At 51.0% G+C, this 18,721-nt stretch overlaps 1 protein-coding gene and 4 long non-coding RNA genes across 56 annotated transcripts in view; 3 read left to right on the top strand and 2 right to left on the bottom strand.

The window, feature by feature from the left end:
- The window catches only part of rbm47 (RNA binding motif protein 47), an 81,328-nt gene extending 69,559 nt beyond the window's left edge, over positions 1-11,769 (top strand). The window contains 4 exon segments of the mRNA XM_052504232.1: positions 400-612; positions 4,604-4,758; positions 5,029-5,079; positions 11,524-11,769. Of these exon segments, the coding sequence (XP_052360192.1) occupies positions 400-612; positions 4,604-4,758; positions 5,029-5,079; positions 11,524-11,769 (665 nt within the window).
- LOC127920311 (uncharacterized) lies at positions 5,551-10,197 on the top strand. Its single transcript, XR_008105832.1, has 5 exons — positions 5,551-5,666; positions 5,917-6,046; positions 6,527-6,758; positions 9,257-9,372; positions 10,119-10,197. It is a non-coding gene; the product is annotated as an uncharacterized LOC127920311 (long non-coding RNA).
- On the bottom strand, positions 9,227-10,346 carry LOC127920313 (uncharacterized). The gene is made up of 3 exons (XR_008105834.1): positions 10,271-10,346; positions 9,409-9,473; positions 9,227-9,292 (listed from the first exon to the last, which is right to left on the bottom strand). It is a non-coding gene; the product is annotated as an uncharacterized LOC127920313 (long non-coding RNA).
- On the bottom strand, positions 11,681-12,294 carry LOC127920307 (uncharacterized). Of its 3 annotated transcripts, none has more exons than XR_008105819.1 (4): positions 12,129-12,294; positions 12,034-12,091; positions 11,865-12,003; positions 11,681-11,820 (listed from the first exon to the last, which is right to left on the bottom strand). It is a non-coding gene; the product is annotated as an uncharacterized LOC127920307 (long non-coding RNA). The 3 variants fall into 3 exon arrangements; XR_008105820.1 differs by having other exon boundaries at positions 11,742-11,864; positions 11,916-12,003; XR_008105821.1 differs by having other exon boundaries at positions 11,766-11,915; positions 11,982-12,091.
- LOC127920306 (uncharacterized) lies at positions 12,107-17,238 on the top strand. 50 transcript variants are annotated; one of them, XR_008105818.1, is made up of 6 exons: positions 12,107-12,924; positions 13,115-13,212; positions 13,461-13,852; positions 13,951-13,999; positions 14,098-14,244; positions 14,294-17,238. It is a non-coding gene; the product is annotated as an uncharacterized LOC127920306 (long non-coding RNA). The 50 variants fall into 50 exon arrangements; XR_008105816.1 differs by having other exon boundaries at positions 13,951-14,048; positions 14,147-14,244; XR_008105810.1 differs by lacking the exon at positions 13,951-13,999 and adding an exon at positions 14,049-14,097 and having other exon boundaries at positions 13,461-13,901; positions 14,196-14,244.
- Positions 17,239-18,721: the final 1,483 nt, after the last annotated feature.

The raw sequence follows: 18,721 nt of genomic DNA, 5'->3' as shown, positions 1-18,721 counted from the left end.
TTAAGGTAGTGACGTCCCAAGGATCACGGATAGCAACAACGAACTTCAGTGCCACAGGAGGCTGGTGGCACTTTAAAAGGGGAGGACGGGCAAGTAGTAATGTCTGGGGCAGAATATTATGAAATATCTATCTGTATAAACACTACCAGTTTAAAGTTTGGACACATCGACTCATTCCAGGGTTTTTATTAATTTTTTTACTATTTTATACATTGTAGAATAGTAGTGAAGACGTCAAACCTACGAAACAAAACGTATTTACAACGACGGCCTCCCCCGGTCAAACCCTGACGCCGCTGGGCCCTGTGCTAAGCTGAACGTGCCCTAAACATATCCCATGCCCCTATATATTGAAGCGTAACCCTAAACAGCCCCCCCCCCACTGTGGCCCATCTCCAGCAGGTGCTGTGCGAGGTCGTGGCCGAGCGACGGCAGGTAGCCGTGCCCCCGGCCCCCGGGGGTCATACCTGGGTGGTTACTCTGCTGGGCGGGGTATCTACAGCCGGTACCATGAAGGCAAAGCCAAGTGCCCCGACAACAAGGCCTACGAGCTGGTACCCTCTATGGAGCTGACTGCCTCAGTCAACCCGTTGGGCATCAAGCCTTGCACAAGTCAGTCACACCCCTGTCGTACCCCCCCCGTCGTATCCCCCCGTCGTCCCCCTAAACTGTCCCCTATACCGCCGACTGCTTCCTACAGTTTCCTCCTTCCTGTCTCAAGCCTGTCTCCTTCCTGTCATAATCCTGTCTCCTTCCTGTCATAATCCTGTCTCCTTCCTGTCTCAAGCCTGGCTCAAGTCAGTGAAAGATACCTCTAAACCAGGTCTGGTCTAAACTAACTCCCTACTGGTCTAAACTAACTCCCTACTGGTCTAAACTAACTCCCTACTGGTCTAAACTAACTCCCTACTGGTCTAAACTAACTCCCTACTGGTCTAAACCAGGCCTGGTCTAAACTAACTCCCTACTGGTCTAAACTAACTCCCTACTGGTCTAAACTAACTCCCTACTGGTCTAAACTAACTCCCTACTGGTCTAAACCAGGCCTGGTCTAAACTAACTCTCTACTGGTCTAAACCAGGCCTGGTCTAAACTAACTCCCTACTGGTCTAAACTAACTCTCTACTGGTCTACACCAGGCCTGGTCTAAACTAACTCCCTACTGGTCTAAACTAACTCCCTACTGGTCTACACCAGACCTGGTCTAAACTAACTCCCTAAACTAACTCCCTACTGGTCTAAACTAACTCCCTACTGGTCTAAACTAACTCCCTACTGGTCTAAACTAACTCCCTACTGGTCTAAACTAACTCTCTACTGGTCTAAACCAGGCCTGGTCTAAACTAACTCCCTACTGGTCTAAACTAACTCTCTACTGGTCTAAACTAACTCCTTACTGGTCTAAACTAACTCCTTACTGGTCTAAACTAACTCCTTGCTGGTCTAAACTAACTCCTTACTGGTCTAAACTAACTCCCTACTGGTCTAAACTAACTCCCTACTGGTCTAAACTAACTCCTTACTGGTCTAAACTAACTCCTTACTGGTCTAAACTAACTCCTTACTGGTCTAAACTAACTCCCTTACTGGTCTAAACTAACTCCCTACTGGTCTAAACTAACTCCCTACTGGTCTAAACTAACTCCCTACTGGTCTAAACTAACTCTCTACTGGTCTAAACCAGGCCTGGTCTAAACTAACTCCCTACTGGTCTAAACTAACTCTCTACTGGTCTAAACAAACTCCCTACTGGTCTAAACTAACTCTCTACTGGTCTAAACTAACTCCTTACTGGTCTAAACTAACTCCTTACTGGTCTAAACTAACTCCTTACTGGTCTAAACTAACTCCTTACTGGTCTAAACTAACTCCCTACTGGTCTAAACTAACTCCCTACTGGTCTAAACTAACTCCCTACTGGTCTAAACTAACTCCTACTGGTCTAAACCAGGTCTGGTCTAAACTAACTCCTTGGTCTAAACTAACTCCTTACTGGTCTAAACTAACTCCTTACTGGTCTAAACTAACTCCTTACTGGTCTAAACTAACTCCTTACTGGTCTAAACTAACTCCTTACTGGTCTAAACTAACTCCCTACTGGTCTAAACTAACTCCTTACTGGTCTAAACCAGGTCTGGTCTAAACTAACTCCCTACTGGTCTAAACTAACTCCCTACTGGTCTAAACTAACTCTCTACTGGTCTAAACTAACTCCTTACTGGTCTAAACCAGGTCTGGTCTAAACTAACTCCCTACTGGTCTAAACTAACTCCCTACTGGTCTAAACCAGGCCTGGTCTAAACTAACTCCCTACTGGTCTAAACCAGGTCTGGTCTAAACTAACTCCTTACTGGTCTAAACCAGGTCTGGTCTAAACTAACTCCCTACTGGTCTAAACCAGGTCTGGTCTAAACTAACTCCTTACTGGTCTAAACTAACTCCCTACTGGTCTACACCAGACCTGGTCTAAACTAACTCCCTACTGGTCTACACCAGGTCTGGTCTAAACTAACTCCCTACTGGTCTAAACCAGGTCTGGTCTAAACTAACTCCTTACTGGTCTAAACTAACTCCCTACTGGTCTACACCAGACCTGGTCTAAACTAACTCCCTACTGGTCTACACCAGGTCTGGTCTAAACTAACTCCTTACTGGTCTAAACCAGGTCTCGTCTAAACTAACTCCTTACTGGTCTAAACCAGGTCTGGTCTAAACTAACTCCTTACTGGTCTAAACCAGGTCTGGTCTAAACTAACTCCCTACTGGTCTAAACTAACTCTCTACTGGTCTAAACTAACTCCCTACTGGTCTAAACTAACTCTCTACTGGTCTAAACTAACTCCCTACTGGTCTAAACTAACTCCCTACTGTCGTCTTTCCACTGCTCAACTCCAGTTCCCAGAGGGCAGCAGCAGGCAGGAAATAGCAGACAGGAAATGAGATATAGGAAGCCTGAGGATGAATTGATGGGTCATAGATTTTCACTATAATACATTAATATCAGCTGATAGAGGACCTTTTCTGCAGCTCAGGTCACCGTTGACAGACCGCAGCTAAGAGAACACTACTGCCCCCTCTCCTGGACTGGAGTTGAACTGCAAGCCGTTCTTCTCAGAGAGGCTGTCTTGTCTCTCTCTCTCTCTCTCTCTCCATTTCATCCTTCTGTTTTACCTGCTCTGTCCTACTATCCCTTATTCAGACCAGGAGAGAAAAACAAAAACCTCTCTCTCTCTCTCTCCAATTCATCCTTCTGTTTTACCTGCTCTGTCCTACTATCCCTTATTCAGACCAGGAGAGAAAAACAAAAACCTCTCTCTCTCTCTTTCCATTTCATCCTTCTGTTTTACCTGCTCTGTCCTACTATCCCTTATTCAGACCAGGAGAGAAAAACAAAAACCTCTCTCTCTCTCTTTCCATTTCATCCTTCTGTTTTACCTGCTCTGTCCTACTATCCCTTATTCAGACCAGGAGAGAATTTTTTTTCCTTTACTGTAAATTCCTCAACACTTCAGATCAAGTAGGTCAGAGGTCAACAATCTCTGACCTCCCCCCCTTTTGACCTCTTCTGATTTAAACGTCACTCATTGGTTTATTTAGGTTTCTCTGTTAGGTGTATATCTCCGGTATGGAACGATAATCTGATTCTCCTAATCTGGACGTGATTGCTCAATCCCCCACAATCCTTCTCTCAGTCTCTGGAATAAACTGGATCAGAGAAACACAGTGGACTTTTGTCCATCTGAAACAATGAGTGACCTTGTGTTGGCGTGTGTGTGTGTGTGTGTGTGTGTGTGTGTGTGTGTGTGTGTGTGTGTGTGTGTGTGTGTGTGTGTGTGTGTGTGTGTGTGTGTGTGTGTGTGTGTGTGTGTGTGTGTGTGTGTGTGTGTGTGTGTGTGTGTGTGTGTGAAGTGGGTTTAATCAAGAGCTAAGCACCATTTTAATCCGAATCACACCCCGACCAACAGAGGCTAACACTTGGGTAACTCCATTCTCTCTCTCTCTCTCTCTCTTTCTTTTCTCCCTCTATCACTCTCTCTCTCTCTCTCTCTCTCTCTCTCTCTCTCTCTCTCTCTCTCTCTCTCTCTCTCTCTCTCTCTCTCTCTCTCTCTCCTCTCTCTCTCTCTCTCTCTCTCTCTCTGTCTCTCTCTCTCTCTCTCTCTCTCTCTCTCTCTCTCTCTCTCTCTCTCTCTCTCTCTCTCTCTCTGTCTCTGTCTCTTTCTGTCTCTCTCTCTCTCTCTCTCTCTCTCTCTCTCTCTCTCTCTCTCTCTCTCTCTCTCTCTCTCTCTCTCTCTCTCTCTCTCTCTCTCTCTTCTCTCCTCTCTCTCTCTCTTCTCTCTCTCTCTCTCTCTCTTCTCTCTCTCTCTCTCTCTCTCTCTCTCACTCTGTCTCTCTCTCTCTCTCTCACTCTGTCTCCTCTGTGTGTGTGTGTGTGTGTGTGTGTGTGTGTGTGTGTGTGTGTGTGTGTGTGTGTGTGTGTGTGTGTGTGTGTGTGTGTGTGTGTGTGTGTGTGTGTGTGTGTGTGTGTGTGTGTGTGTGTGTGTGTGTGTGTGTGTGTGTGTGTGTGTGTGTGTGTGTGTGTGTGTGTGTGTGTGTGTGTGTGCAGTGGGCCTGCAGGCTCTAGGAGGCCAGTACCCGGTGTTCCAGGGAGCCAAGCTGATGGAGGAAGGGAAAATGCATCACTCTGTGGAGCACCTCATTAACCCCCTGGTCCTGCAGCACGACCACACAGCCCAGAACACACAGCCTGTTATACCTGCTGTCTCCTCCCCTCCACCTTACCAGGTACACACACAGCCCAGAACACACAGCCTGTTATACCTGCTGTCTCCTCACCTCCACCCTACCAGGTACACACACAGCCTGTTATACCTGCTGTCTCCTCACCTCCACCCTACCAGGTACACACACAGCCCAGAACACACAGACTGTTATACCTGCTGTCTCCTCACCTCCACCCTACCAGGTACACACACAGCCCAGAACACACAGCCTGTTATACCTGCTGTCTCCTCCCCTCCACCCTACCAGGTACACACACAGACTGTTATACCTGCTGTCTCCTCCCCTCCACCCTACCAGGTACACACACAGCCCAGAACACAGCCTGTTATACCTGCTGTGTCCTCCCTCCACCCTCCACCCTACCAGGTACACACAGCCTGTTATACCTGCTGTCTCCTCCCCTCCACCCTACCAGGTACACACACAGCCCAGAACACACAGCCTGTTATACCTGCTGTCTCCTCCCCCTCCACCCTACCAGGTACACACACAGCCCAGAACACACAGCCTGTTATACCTGTCTCCTCCACCCTCCAGGTACCCTACCAGGTACACACACAGCCTGTTATACCTGCTGTCTCCTCCCCTCCACCCTACCAGGTACACACACAGCCTGTTATACCTGCTGTCTCCTCCCCTCCACCCTACCAGGTACACACACAGCCTGTTATACCTGCTGTCTCCTCCCCTCCACCCCTACCAGGTACACACACAGCCCAGAACACACAGCCTGTTATACCTGCTGTCTCCTCCCCTCCACCCTACCAGGTACACACACAGCCTGTTATACCTGCTGTCTCCTCACCTCCACCCTACCAGGTACACACACAGCCCAGAACACACAGCCTGTTATACCTGCTGTCTCCTCCCCTCCACCCTACCAGGTACACACACAGCCTGTTATACCTGCTGTCTCCTCACCTCCACCCTACCAGGTACACACACAGCCCAGAACACACAGCCTGTTATACCTGCTGTCTCCTCACCTCCACCCTACCAGGTACACACACAGCCCAGAACACACAGCCTGTTATACCTGCTGTCTCCTCCCTCCCACCCTAGCCAGGTACACACACCCTACCAGGTAACACACAGCCTGTTATACCTGCTGTCTCCTCCCCTCCACCCTACCAGGTACACACACAGCCCAGAACACACAGCCTGTTATACCTGCTGTCTCCTCACCTCCACCCTACCAGGTACACACACAGCCCAGAACACACAGCCTGTTATACCTGCTGTCTCCTCCCCTCCACCCTACCAGGTACACACACAGACTGTTATACCTGCTGTCTCCTCACCTCCACCCTACCAGGTACACACACAGACTGTTATACCTGCTGTCTCCTCACCTCCACCCTACCAGGTACACACACAGCCTGTTATACCTGCTGTCTCCTCACCTCCACCCTACCAGGTACACACACAGACTGTTATACCTGCTGTCTCCTCACCTCCACCCTACCAGGTACACACACAGACTGTTATACCTGCTGTCTCCTCCCCTCCACCCTACCAGGTACACACACAGCCTGTTATACCTGCTGTCTCCTCACCCTCCACCCTACCAGGTACACACACAGCTGTTATACCTGCTGTCTCCTCAGACCCTACCAGGTACACACACAGCACACAGCCTGTTATACCTGCTGTCTCCTCCTCCACCCTACCAGGTACACACACAGCCCAGAACACACAGCCTGTTATACCTGCTGTCTCCTCACCTCCACCTCCACCCTACCAGGTACACACACAGCCCAGAACACACAGCCTGTTATACCTGCTGTCTCCTCACCTCCACCCTACCAGGTACACACACAGCCCAGAACACACAGCCTGTTATACCTGCTGTCTCCTCCCCTCCACCCTACCAGGTACACACACAGCCTGTTATACCTGCTGTCTCCTCCCCTCCACCCTACCAGGTACACACACAGACTGTTATACCTGCTGTCTCCTCACCTCCACCCTACCAGGTACACACACAGCCTGTTATACCTGCTGTCTCCTCACCTCCACCCTACCAGGTACACACACAGCCCAGAACACACAGACTGTTATACCTGCTGTGTCCTCACCTCCACCCTACCAGGTACACACACAGCCCAGAACACACAGACTGTTATACCTGCTGTCTCCTCACCTCCACCCTACCAGGTAGACACACAGACTGTTATACCTGCTGTCTCCTCAGCTCCACCCTACCAGGTACACACACAGCCCAGAACACACAGCCTGTTATACCTGCTGTCTCCTCCCCTCCACCCTACCAGGTACACACACAGCCTGTTATACCTGCTGTGTCCTCACCTCCACCCTACCAGGTACACACACAGCCTGTGTTAGCTGTCTCCTCCCTCCACCCTACCAGGTACACAGCACAGACTGTTATACCTGCTGTCTCCTCCCCTCCACCCTACCAGGTACACACACAGACTGTTATACCTGCTGTCTCCTCCCCTCCACCCTACCAGGTACACACACAGCCCAGAACACAGCCTGTTATACCTGCTGTCTCCTCCCCTCCACCCTACCAGGTACACACACAGCCTGTTATACCTGCTGTCTCCTCCCCTCCACCCTACCAGGTACACACACAGACTGTTATACCTGCTGTCTCCTCACCTCCACCCTACCAGGTACACACACACAGCCCAGAACACACAGACTGTTATACCTGCTGTCTCTTCACCTCCACCCTACCAGGTACACACACAGACTGTTATACCTGCTGTCTCCTCAGCTCCACCCTACCAGGTACACACACAGCCCAGAACACACAGCCTGTTATACCTGCTGTCTCCTCACCTCCACCCTACCAGGTACACACACAGCCCAGAACACACAGACTGTTATACCTGCTGTCTCCTCACCTCCACCCTACCAGGTACACACACAGCCCAGAACACACAGCCTGTTATACCTGCTGTCTCCTCCCCTCCACCCTACCAGGTACACACACAGCCTGTTATACCTGCTGTCTCCTCCCCTCCACCCTACCAGGTACACACACAGCCCAGAACACACAGCCTGTTATACCTGCTGTCTCCTCCCCTCCACCCTACCAGGTACACACACAGCCTGTTATACCTGCTGTCTCCTCCCCTCCACCCTACCAGGTACACACACAGACTGTTATACCTGCTGTCTCCTCACCTCCACCCTACCAGGTACACACACAGCCCAGAACACACAGCCTGTTATACCTGCTGTCTCCTCACCTCCACCCTACCAGGTACACACACAGACTGTTATACCTGCTGTCTCCTCCCCTCCACCCTGCCAGGTACACACACAGACTGTTATACCTGCTGTCTCCTCCCCTCCACCCTACCAGGTACACACACAGACTGTTATACCTGCTGTCTCCTCACCTCCACCCTACCAGGTACACACACAGCCTGTTATACCTGCTGTCTCCTCCCCTCCACCCTACCAGGTACACACACATACTGTTATACCTGCTGTCTCCTCACCTCCACCCTACCAGGTACACACACAGCCCAGAACACACAGCCTGTTATACCTGCTGTCTCCTCCCCTCCACCCTACCAGGTACACACACAGCCCAGAACACACAGCCTGTTATACCTGCTGTGTCCTCACCTCCACCCTACCAGGTACACACACAGCCCAGAACACACAGCCTGTAATACCTGCTGTCTCCTCACCTCCACCCTACCAGGTACACACACAGCCTGTTATACCTGCTGTCTCCTCACCTCCACCCTACCAGGTACACACACAGCCCAGAACACACAGCCTGTTATACCTGCTGTCTCCTCCCCTCCACCCTACCAGGTACACACACAGCCCAGAACACACAGCCTGTTATACCTGCTGTGTCCTCACCTCCACCCTACCAGGTACACACACAGCCCAGAACACACAGGCTGTTATACCTGCTGTCTCCTCACCTCCACCCTACCAGGTACACACACAGCCTGTTATACCTGCTGTCTCCTCACCTCCACCCTACCAGGTACACACACAGCCCAGAACACACAGCCTGTTATACCTGCTGTCTCCTCCCCTCCACCCTACCAGGTACACACACAGCCCAGAACACACAGCCTGTTATACCTGCTGTCTCCTCCCCTCCACCCTACCAGGTACACACACAGCCCAGAACACACAGCCTGTTATACCTGCTGTCTCCTCCCCTCCACCCTAACAGGTACACACACAGACTGTTATACCTGCTGTCTCCTCCCCTCCACCTTACCAGGTACACACACAGACTGTTATACCTGCTGTGTCCTCCCCTCCACCCTACCAGGTACACACACAGCCCAGAACACACAGCCTGTTATACCTGCTGTCTCCTCACCTCCACCCTACCAGGTACACACACAGCCCAGAACACACAGCCTGTTATGCCTGCTGTCTCCTCCCCTCCACCCTACCAGGTACACACACAGCCCAGAACACACAGCCTGTTATACCTGCTGTGTCCTCACCTCCACCCTACCAGGTACACACACAGCCCAGAACACACAGCCTGTTATACCTGCTGTCTCCTCACCTCCACCCTACCAGGTACACACACAGCCTGTTATACCTGCTGTCTCCTCACCTCCACCCTACCAGGTACACACACAGCCCAGAACACACAGCCTGTTATACCTGCTGTCTCCTCCCCTCCACCCTACCAGGTACACACACAGCCCAGAACACACAGCCTGTTATACCTGCTGTGTCCTCACCTCCACCCTACCAGGTACACACACAGCCCAGAACACACAGGCTGTTATACCTGCTGTCTCCTCACCTCCACCCTACCAGGTACACACACAGCCTGTTATACCTGCTGTCTCCTCACCTCCACCCTACCAGGTACACACACAGCCCAGAACACACAGCCTGTTATACCTGCTGTCTCCTCCCTCCACCCTACCAGGTACACACACAGCCCAGAACACACAGCCTGTTATACCTGCTGTCTCCTCCCCTCCACCCTACCAGGTACACACACAGCCCAGAACACACAGCCTGTTATACCTGCTGTCTCCTCCCCTCCACCCTACCAGGTACACACACAGACTGTTATACCTGCTGTCTCCTCCCCTCCACCTTACCAGGTACACACACAGACTGTTATACCTGCTGTGTCCTCCCCTCCACCCTACCAGGTACATACACAGACTGTTATACCTGCTGTCTCCTCCCCTCCACCTTACCAGGTACACACACAGCCTGTTATACCTGCTGTCTCCTCCCCTCCACCCTACCAGGTACACACACAGCCTGTTATACCTGCTGTCTCCTCCCCTCCACCCTACCAGGTACACACACAGCCTGTTATACCTGCTGTGTCCTCACCTCCACCCTACCAGGTACACACACAGACTGTTATACCTGTTGTCTCCTCCCCTCCACCCTACCAGGTACACACACAGCCCAGAACACACAGCCTGTTATACCTGCTGTCTCCTCACCTCCACCCTACCAGGTACACACACAGCCCAGAACACACAGCCTGTTATACCTGCTGTCTCCTCCCCTCCACCCTACCAGGTACACACACAGCCCAGAACACACAGCCTGTTATACCTGCTGTCTCCTCACCTCCACCCTACCAGGTACACACACAGCCCAGAACACACAGCCTGTTATACCTGCTGTCTCCTCCCCTCCACCCTGCCAGGTACACACACAGCCTGTTATACCTGCTGTCTCCTCACCTCCACCCTACCAGGTACACACACAGCCCAGAACACACAGCCTGTTATACCTGCTGTCTCCTCCCCTCCACCCTGCCAGGTACACACACAGCCTGTTATACCTGCTGTCTCCCCCCCTCCACCCTACCAGGTACACACACAGCCTGTTATACCTGCTGTCTCCTCCCCTCCACCCTACCAGGTACACACACAGCCCAGAACACACAGCCTGTTATACTTGCTGTCTCCTCACCTCCACCCTACCAGGTACACACACAGCCCAGAACACACAGACTGTTATACCTGCTGTCTCCTCACCTCCACCCTACCAGGTACACACACAGCCTGTTATACCTGCTGTCTCCTCACCTCCACCCTACCAGGTACACACACAGACTGTTATACCTGCTGTCTCCTCACCTCCACCCTACCAGGTACACACACAGCCCAGAACACACAGACTGTTATACCTGCTGTCTCCTCACCTCCACCCTACCAGGTACACACACAGCCTGTTATACCTGCTGTCTCCTCACCTCCACACACACTAACCCTCCCTCCCTCCCTCCCACCCTCCCTCCCTCCCTCCCTCCCCTCCCTCCCTCCCTCCCTCCCCCCTCCCCCTCCCTCCCTCCCTCCCTCCCTCCCTCCCTCCCCTCCCCCCCTCCCTCCCTCCCTCCTCCCTCCCCTCCCCCCTCCCTCCCTCCCTCCCTCCCTCCCTCCCTCCCCTCCCTCCCTCCCTCCCTCCCTCCCTCCCTCCCTCCCTCCCTCCCCTCCCTCCTCCCCCTCCCCTCCCTCCCTCCCTCCCTCCCTCCCTCCCTCCCTCCCTCCCTCCCTCCCTCCCTCCCTCCCTCCCTCCCTCCCCCTCCCCCCTCCCTCCCTCCCTCCCTCCCTCCCTCCCTCCCTCCCTCCCTCCTCCCTCCCTCCCTCCCTCCTCTCCCTCCCTCCCCCCTCCCTCCCTCCCCCCCTCCCTCCCTCCCTCCCTCCCTCCCTCCCTCCCTCTCCCTCCCCCTCCCTCCCTCCCTCCCTCCCCCTCCCTGCCTCCCTCCCTCCTCCCTCCCTCCCCTCTCCCCCTCAGGGTCGTCCCATCACACCAGTGTACACCATGACCCACAACATGCAGCGTATGCCCACGGCCAGTGGTCTGTACGGAGCAGGCTATATGCCCATCACCAACTACAACGCTGCTGCCCTGGCAGCCCTGCAGAAGAACGCAGCCATGGCCGCTGCAGCCTACGGAGGGTACGCGGGTTACGCCATGCCCCAGGCCTTCCCTGCCGCAGCGTTTCAGGTGCCCATCCACGACGTCTACCAGACCTACTGACAACAGATACCAGCTACCAGACCGACTGACAACAGATACCAGCTACCAGACCTACTGACAACAGATACCAGACCTACTGACAACAGATACCAGACCTACTGACAACAGATACCAGCTACCAGACCTACTGACAACAGATACCAGACCTACTGACAACAGATACCAGACCTACTGACAACAGATACCAGACCTACTGACAACAGCTACCAGACCTACTGACAACAGCTACCAGACCTACTGACAACAGATACCAGACCTACTGACACCAGCTACCAGACCTACTGACAACAGATACCAGACCTACTGACAACAGATATCAGACCTACTGACAACAGACCTACTGACAACAGCTACCAGACCTACTGACAACAGTTACCAGCTACCAGACCTACTGACAACAGTTACCAGCTACCAGACCTACTGACAACAGATACCAGACCTACTGACAACAGCTACCAGCTACCAGCCGTCTGGTCCACAACTCCTGTTCAACCACCACTCAACGTTCAAACAACTTGTGTATCACGACGTCAGGGACTGCAGACGACCAACAGAAGACCTCATCCCCACATATCACCCCCCCCCCTTCGAATAACGGCACGTCAACTCAATGTCTTCAACAGCGACGTCCACAATGTCAAAAAAAACAACCTAAATGGACCCTTTAACAGAAACTCTACTCTGCGTCGGTTCTTCAACGTTAGCCCAACATCTGGGCTACGTTATGACGTGCGCCAAAACCTCCGACGTTTTAACAACGTCTATGCAACGTCCTACTGACAGGTTGGTCACATTGGTCCTAATGAATACTGGACCAGACGTTCGTTCCCCAACGTTCACACAATATATTCTATGAATAGAATAGAGCCTATATCGCTCATATTCAAATCTGGAGAGTTCCTCTGCATTGTTTCATTGTTCCACTCTAATCAGGTTCTGATTTAGACCTGGGACACCAGGTGGGTGATTCCCCTCTAATCAGGGCCTGATTTAGACCTGGGACACCAGGTGGGTTATTCCACTCTAATCAGGGACTGATTTAGACCTGAGACACCAGGTGGGTGATTCCCCTCTAATCAGGGCCTGATTTAGACCTGGGACACCAGGTGGGTGATTCCCCTCTAATCAGGGCCTGATTTAGACCTGGGACACCAGGTGGGTGATTCCCCAATCAGGGCCTGATTTAGACCTGGGACACCAGGTGGGTTATTCCCCTCTAATCAGGGCCTGATTTAGACCTGGGACACCAGGGGGTGATTCCCCCTAATCAGGGCCTGATTTAGACCTGGGACACCAGGTGGGTGATTCCCCTTAATCAGGGCCTGATTTAGCCCTGGGACACCAGGTGGGTGATTCCCCTCTAATCAGGGCCTGATTTAGACCTGGGACACCAGGTGGGTGATTCCCCTCTAATCAGGGCCTGATTTAGACCTGGGACACCAGGTGGGTGATTCCCCAATCAGGGCCTGATTTAGACCTGAGACACCAGGTGGGTGATTCCCAACTCAATCAGGGCCTGATTTAGACCTGAGACACCAGGTGGGTTATTCCCCTCTAATCAGGGCCTGATTTAGACCTGGGACACCAGGTGGGTGATTCTGCATTGTTTCATTCAGGGCCTGATTTAGACCTGGGACACCAGGTGGGTGATTCCCCTCTAATCAGTGTCTGATTTAGACCTGTGACACCAGGTGGGTTATTCCCCTCTAATCAGGGCCTGATTTAGACCTGGGACACCAGGTGGGTGATTCCCCTCTAATCAGGGCCTGATTTAGACCTGGGACACCAGGTGGGTGATTCCCCTCTAATCAGGGACTGATTTAGACCTGGGACACCAGGTGGGTGATTCCCCTCTAATCAGGGACTGATTTAGACCTGGGACACCAGGTGGGTGATTCCCCTCTAATCAGGGCCTGATTTAGACCTGGGACACCAGGTGGGTGATTCCCCTCTAATCAGGGCCTGATTTAGACCTGGGACACCAGGTGGGTGATTCCCCTCTAATCAGGGCCTGATTTAGACCTGGGACACCAGGTGGGTGATTCCCCTCTAATCAGGGCCTGATTTAGACCTGGGACACCAGGTGGGTTATTCCCCTCTAATCAGGGCCTGATTTAGACCTGGGACACCAGGTGGGTTATTCCCCTCTAATCAGGGCCTGATTTAGACCTGAGACACCAGGTGGGTGATTCCCCTCTAATCAGGGCCTGATTTAGACCTGGGACACCAGGTGGGTGATTCCCCTCTAATCAGGGCCTGATTTAGACCTGGGACACCAGGTGGGTTATTCCACTCTAATCAGGGCCTGATTTAGACCTGGGACACCAGGTGGGTTATTCCACTCTAATCAGGGCCTGATTTAGACCTGGGACACCAGGTGGGTGATTCCCCTCTAATCAGGGACTGATTTAGACCTGGGACACCAGGTGGGTGATTCCCCTCTAATCAGGGCCTGATTTAGACCTGGGACACCAGGTGGGTGATTCCCCTGTAATCAGGGCCTGATTTAGACCTGGGACACCAGGTGGGTTATTCCCCTCTAATCAGGGCCTGATTTAGACCTGAGACACCAGGTGGGTGATTCCCCTCTAATCAGGGCCTGATTTAGACCTGAGACACCAGGTGGGTTATTCCCCTCTAATCAGGGCCTGATTTAGACCTGAGACACCAGGTGGGTTATTCCCCTCTAATCAGGGCCTGATTTAGACCTGAGACACCAGGTGGGTTATTCCCCTCTAATCAGGGCCTGATTTAGACCTGAGACACCAGTCATTCTTCCCCTCTAATCAGGGCCTGATTTAGACCTGGGACACCAGGTGGGTGATTCCCCTCTAATCAGGGCCTGATTTAGACCTGAGACGCCAGTCATTCCTCCCCTCTAATCAGGGCCTGATTTAGACCTGAGACACCAGTCATTCTTCCCCTCTAATCAGGGCCTGATTTAGACCTGAGACACCAGTCATTCTTCCCCTCTAATCAGGGCCTGAGTTAGACCTGAGACACCAGTCATTCTTCCCCTCTAATCAGAGCCTGATTTAGACCTGAGACACCAGTCATTCTTCCCCTCTAATCAGGGCCTGATTTAGACCTGGAACACCAGGCGGGTACCATTAATGACCAGGTAGAGGAGAAAAACAGCATTAGTCCAGACCTGGTAGGTATCTGGTCATGGGTTGAAGTGCTCACCTTCAGCTTTACACTCAACATCACCCCCCCCACACCTTCTATGACACCACTTCATCACCCTGACAACGGACCCCCCCATCACCTTCTATGACATCACTGCATCACCCTGACAACGGACCTCCCCATCACCTTCTATGACATCACTTCATCACCCTGACAACGGACCCCCCACCTTCTATGACATCACTGCATCACCCTGACAATGGACCCCCCCTCCTCCCTGTTGCCTGGGCAACAAGAACATTGAAGGTACACTGAAGTATTTCCGAAGAGGTTTTATGTTTCTGTTGTTAGTTTTCTGAAATAGAAAAAGAAAGATAACATTTTACTTTTAACTTTAGATTAAAACGTTTAAAAACAACACAAATATAACAAAATAAAAAGTAAAATGAGAAAAAAAAAATACTACAGAAACTACTGAAGACTTTTTATTTTGAATTTATTATTAAAACAGTTTGTATTTTAAGTTGTTTTCATTTATCCATTCATGCTGTTAGCTTCATAGATGAGTTTGCTTGTTGTTGGGGGTATCTATTAGTTTTTCAGATACTGTAATACTGGGTATCATTTAAAAAATGTGTACTTTTTATGGGTGTTTTTAGATATGTTCTACTTCTGATCTGGAACCTGGGCCTGTCACTTCACTGTCTCCTCCAGCAGACTAAGACTGAATTATTTTATCATGTTGTTGTTGTTGTTGTTGTTGTTGTTGTTCTGTACTTTATTCTAATTGTTTGTATTTGCTTGATTCTCACATGGTGAACAAATATGGACAAAGGCGTTTATTATTTTGTATTGCTCTGCCCTAACACTCTCTAGCGCTAGCATATGCTACGTACGCTAAGCTAACTGCTAAACTAGCATATGCTACGTACGTTAAGCTAACTGCTAAACTAGCATATGCTACGTACGCTAAGATAACTGCTAAAGTAGCATATGCTACGTACGCTAAGCTAACTGCTAAACTAGCATATGCTACGTACGCTAAGCTAACTGCTAAACTAGCACATGCTACGTACGTTAAGCTAACTGCTAAACTAGCATATGCTACGTACGCTAAGCTAACTGCTAAACTAGCACATGCTACTTGCTAAGCTTACCGAAACACCCTGTTAGCTTTATGCTAAGCTAGCAGCATCACACTCCGCTGAGCTTCAACCCACTGTAAAGCCTTTCTACTAGAGATCCGTGTCTCTCTGGGTTTGACTATTGTGCCTTTCCACTAGCCGATCTTACGATCTCTGAGCTCAACTGCAGTGCCTGTTGAATGTGTTTTACTCTCTACACTACACTGGCATTTCACAGAATTACTACGTGCCCAATAGACTGCTTCATTCTCAGCGGTAGCTGGTCGTTTTGAACTATGGTCAGGATTTAATCCCAAACCGCTTGACGTTTAGAGGTCCAATTAGGCAGGAGCATCGTCGACAAGCCGCGATCAGATTGAATCCCTGCCGATACCTCTCTGGTCCTGGATCTCTTTGGGTTTCATACCAACCCGAACACAAACCTAGTATTCTCTCTCTCTCTCTCGCTGATTTCTAAAAGGCAACATATTCCCTGTGAAAGATATGAATACATTCAGCTGTCAGAAGGCACTGACATCTAATTAGCATAATACACAAACCCTCGTGGGCTGTGCCTCAACCCACCACGCCCACATCTAATTAGCATAATACACAAACCCTCGTGGGCTGTGTCTCAACCCACCACGCCCACATCTAATTAGCATAATACACAAACCCTCGTGGGCTGTGCCTCAACCCACCACGCCCGCCTGTCAGCCTGGAATAGACCTTCCTCATCTGAGGGGGAAGGTGACCTTCCTCATCTGGGGGGGAATCGACTTTCCTCATCTGAGGGGGAAGGTGACCTTCCTCATCTGAGGTGGAAGGTGACAGAGCTACAGCGGTGTTTTGTCAAGAGATCGTGGTGAAACATCCTTGAAAAATGTGGTCTTCTCACAAATACTTCTGTAGCGTCCTAACGAGTCAGATTGGACCATTTTAAAACAATTCCATGTGTAACCAGATTGTGCGATTTAGTTAGTTTAGTTGGAACTCAGGGCCCTGGGGCACCTTAGACCCCTTTTCTCTTTTAACAGCTTTGTGATGGGGAATATAATTATATTGAAACTAACCTGCCAACTGGAACTAAGCCTTAGAGACACACACACACAGGTTCTCTCTACCCCCTCACAGTTCCCCTGTAGCTATAACTCAGGCTGACTTGACCTGCTAGTAACTAACACACATCGGCCTCCACATCCAACCTGAAAACAACTGGAACTATAAGCCTTAGAGACACACACACACAGGTTCTCTCTAAACAAATGTTTGTTTGTTGGGAGAGAAGAAGAAGAAGAGAGAGAGAGAGAGAACCTTAAACTACCTGTTGCCGTTCCTAGTATCACTCTCCATTCACACCCACCTGTATGACAGACAGCTCGCCCGTCCATGTCTCTGTTGAAGTCTTTTGGGTTAATGTAGTATTTGTCTTTATTTGTAGTGGGGGTGTTCGTTGTGTTGATGCTGGTGAACTTGAAGGAGATAAGCAGTTGGGATGTAAATGGATTCAACAGTATTTTTGGAATATCAGGCCCAACTGTCTCTCTGTCTGTCCTGTAAAGAGCTTCTCTCTCTCTGTCTGTCTGTCCTGTAAAGAGCCTCTCTCTCTCTGTCTGTCTGTCCTGTAGAGCCTCTCTCTCTCTGTCTGTCTGTCCTGTAGAGCCTCTCTCTCTCTGTCTGTCTGTCCTGTAGAGCCTCTCTCTCTCTCTCTGTCCTGTAGAGCCTCTCTCTCTCTGTCTGTCTGTCCTGTAGAGCCTCTCTCTCTCTCTCTCTCTCTCTCTCTCTCTCTCTCTCTCTCTCTCTGTCCTGTAGAGCCTCTCTCTCTCTCTCTCTCTCTGTCCTGTAGAGCCTCTCTCTCTCTGTCTGGCATGTAAAGAGCCTCTCTCTCTCTTTCTCTCTGTCTGGCCTGTAAAGAGCCCCTCTCTCTCTTTCTCTCTCTCTGACTGGCCTGTAAAGAGCCTCTCTCTCTCTCTCTCTCTCTCTTCTCTCTGGCCTCTCTGTCTGTCCTGTAAAGAGCCCCTCTCTCTCTCTCTCTCTCTCTCTCTCTCTCTGTCTGGCCTGTAAAGAGCCCCTCTCTCTCTCTCTTCTCTCTCTCTGACTGGCCTGTAAAGAGCCTCTCTCTTTCTCTCTGTTTCTCTCTGTCTGGCATGTAAAGAGCCTCTCTCTTTCTCTCTGTTTCTCTCTGACTGGCCTGTAAAGACCCTCTCTCTTTCTCTCTGTTTCTCTCTGTCTGGCATGTAAAGAGCCTCTCTCTTTCTCTCTGTTTCTCTCTGTCTGGCATGTAAAGAGCCTCTCTCTTTCTCTCTGTTTCTCTCTGTCTGGCCTGTAAAGAGCCCCCCTCTCTCTCTCTCTCTGTCTGGCCTGTAAAGAGCCCCCCTCTCTTTCTCTCTGTTTCTCTCTGTCTGGCCTGTAAAGAGCCCCTCTCTCTCTCTCTCTGTCTGGCCTGTAAAGAGCCTCTCTCTTTCTCTCTGTCTGGCCTGTAAAGAGCCCCTCTCTCTCTCTCTCTCTGTCTGGCCTGTAAAGAGCCCCTCTCTCTCTTTCTCTCTCTCTCTGTCTGGCCTGTAAAGAGCCCCTCTCTCTTTCTCTCTGTTTCTCTCTGACTGGCCTGTAAAGGGTTTCTCTCTCTCAAGAAAAACTGGAATTTCATTAAATACCGACGAGTAACTTTTATTGCGTTGTTTTATGATGACAAGAAGTCA

Source organism: Oncorhynchus keta, unplaced genomic scaffold (genome assembly GCF_023373465.1).
Source record: "Oncorhynchus keta strain PuntledgeMale-10-30-2019 unplaced genomic scaffold, Oket_V2 Un_contig_1888_pilon_pilon, whole genome shotgun sequence".
In the NCBI taxonomy this organism is placed as follows: Eukaryota; Metazoa; Chordata; class Actinopteri; order Salmoniformes; family Salmonidae; genus Oncorhynchus; species Oncorhynchus keta.
The sequence above is the reverse complement of the archived record's forward strand: the minus strand, read 5'-3'. Positions and strand labels throughout refer to the sequence as shown.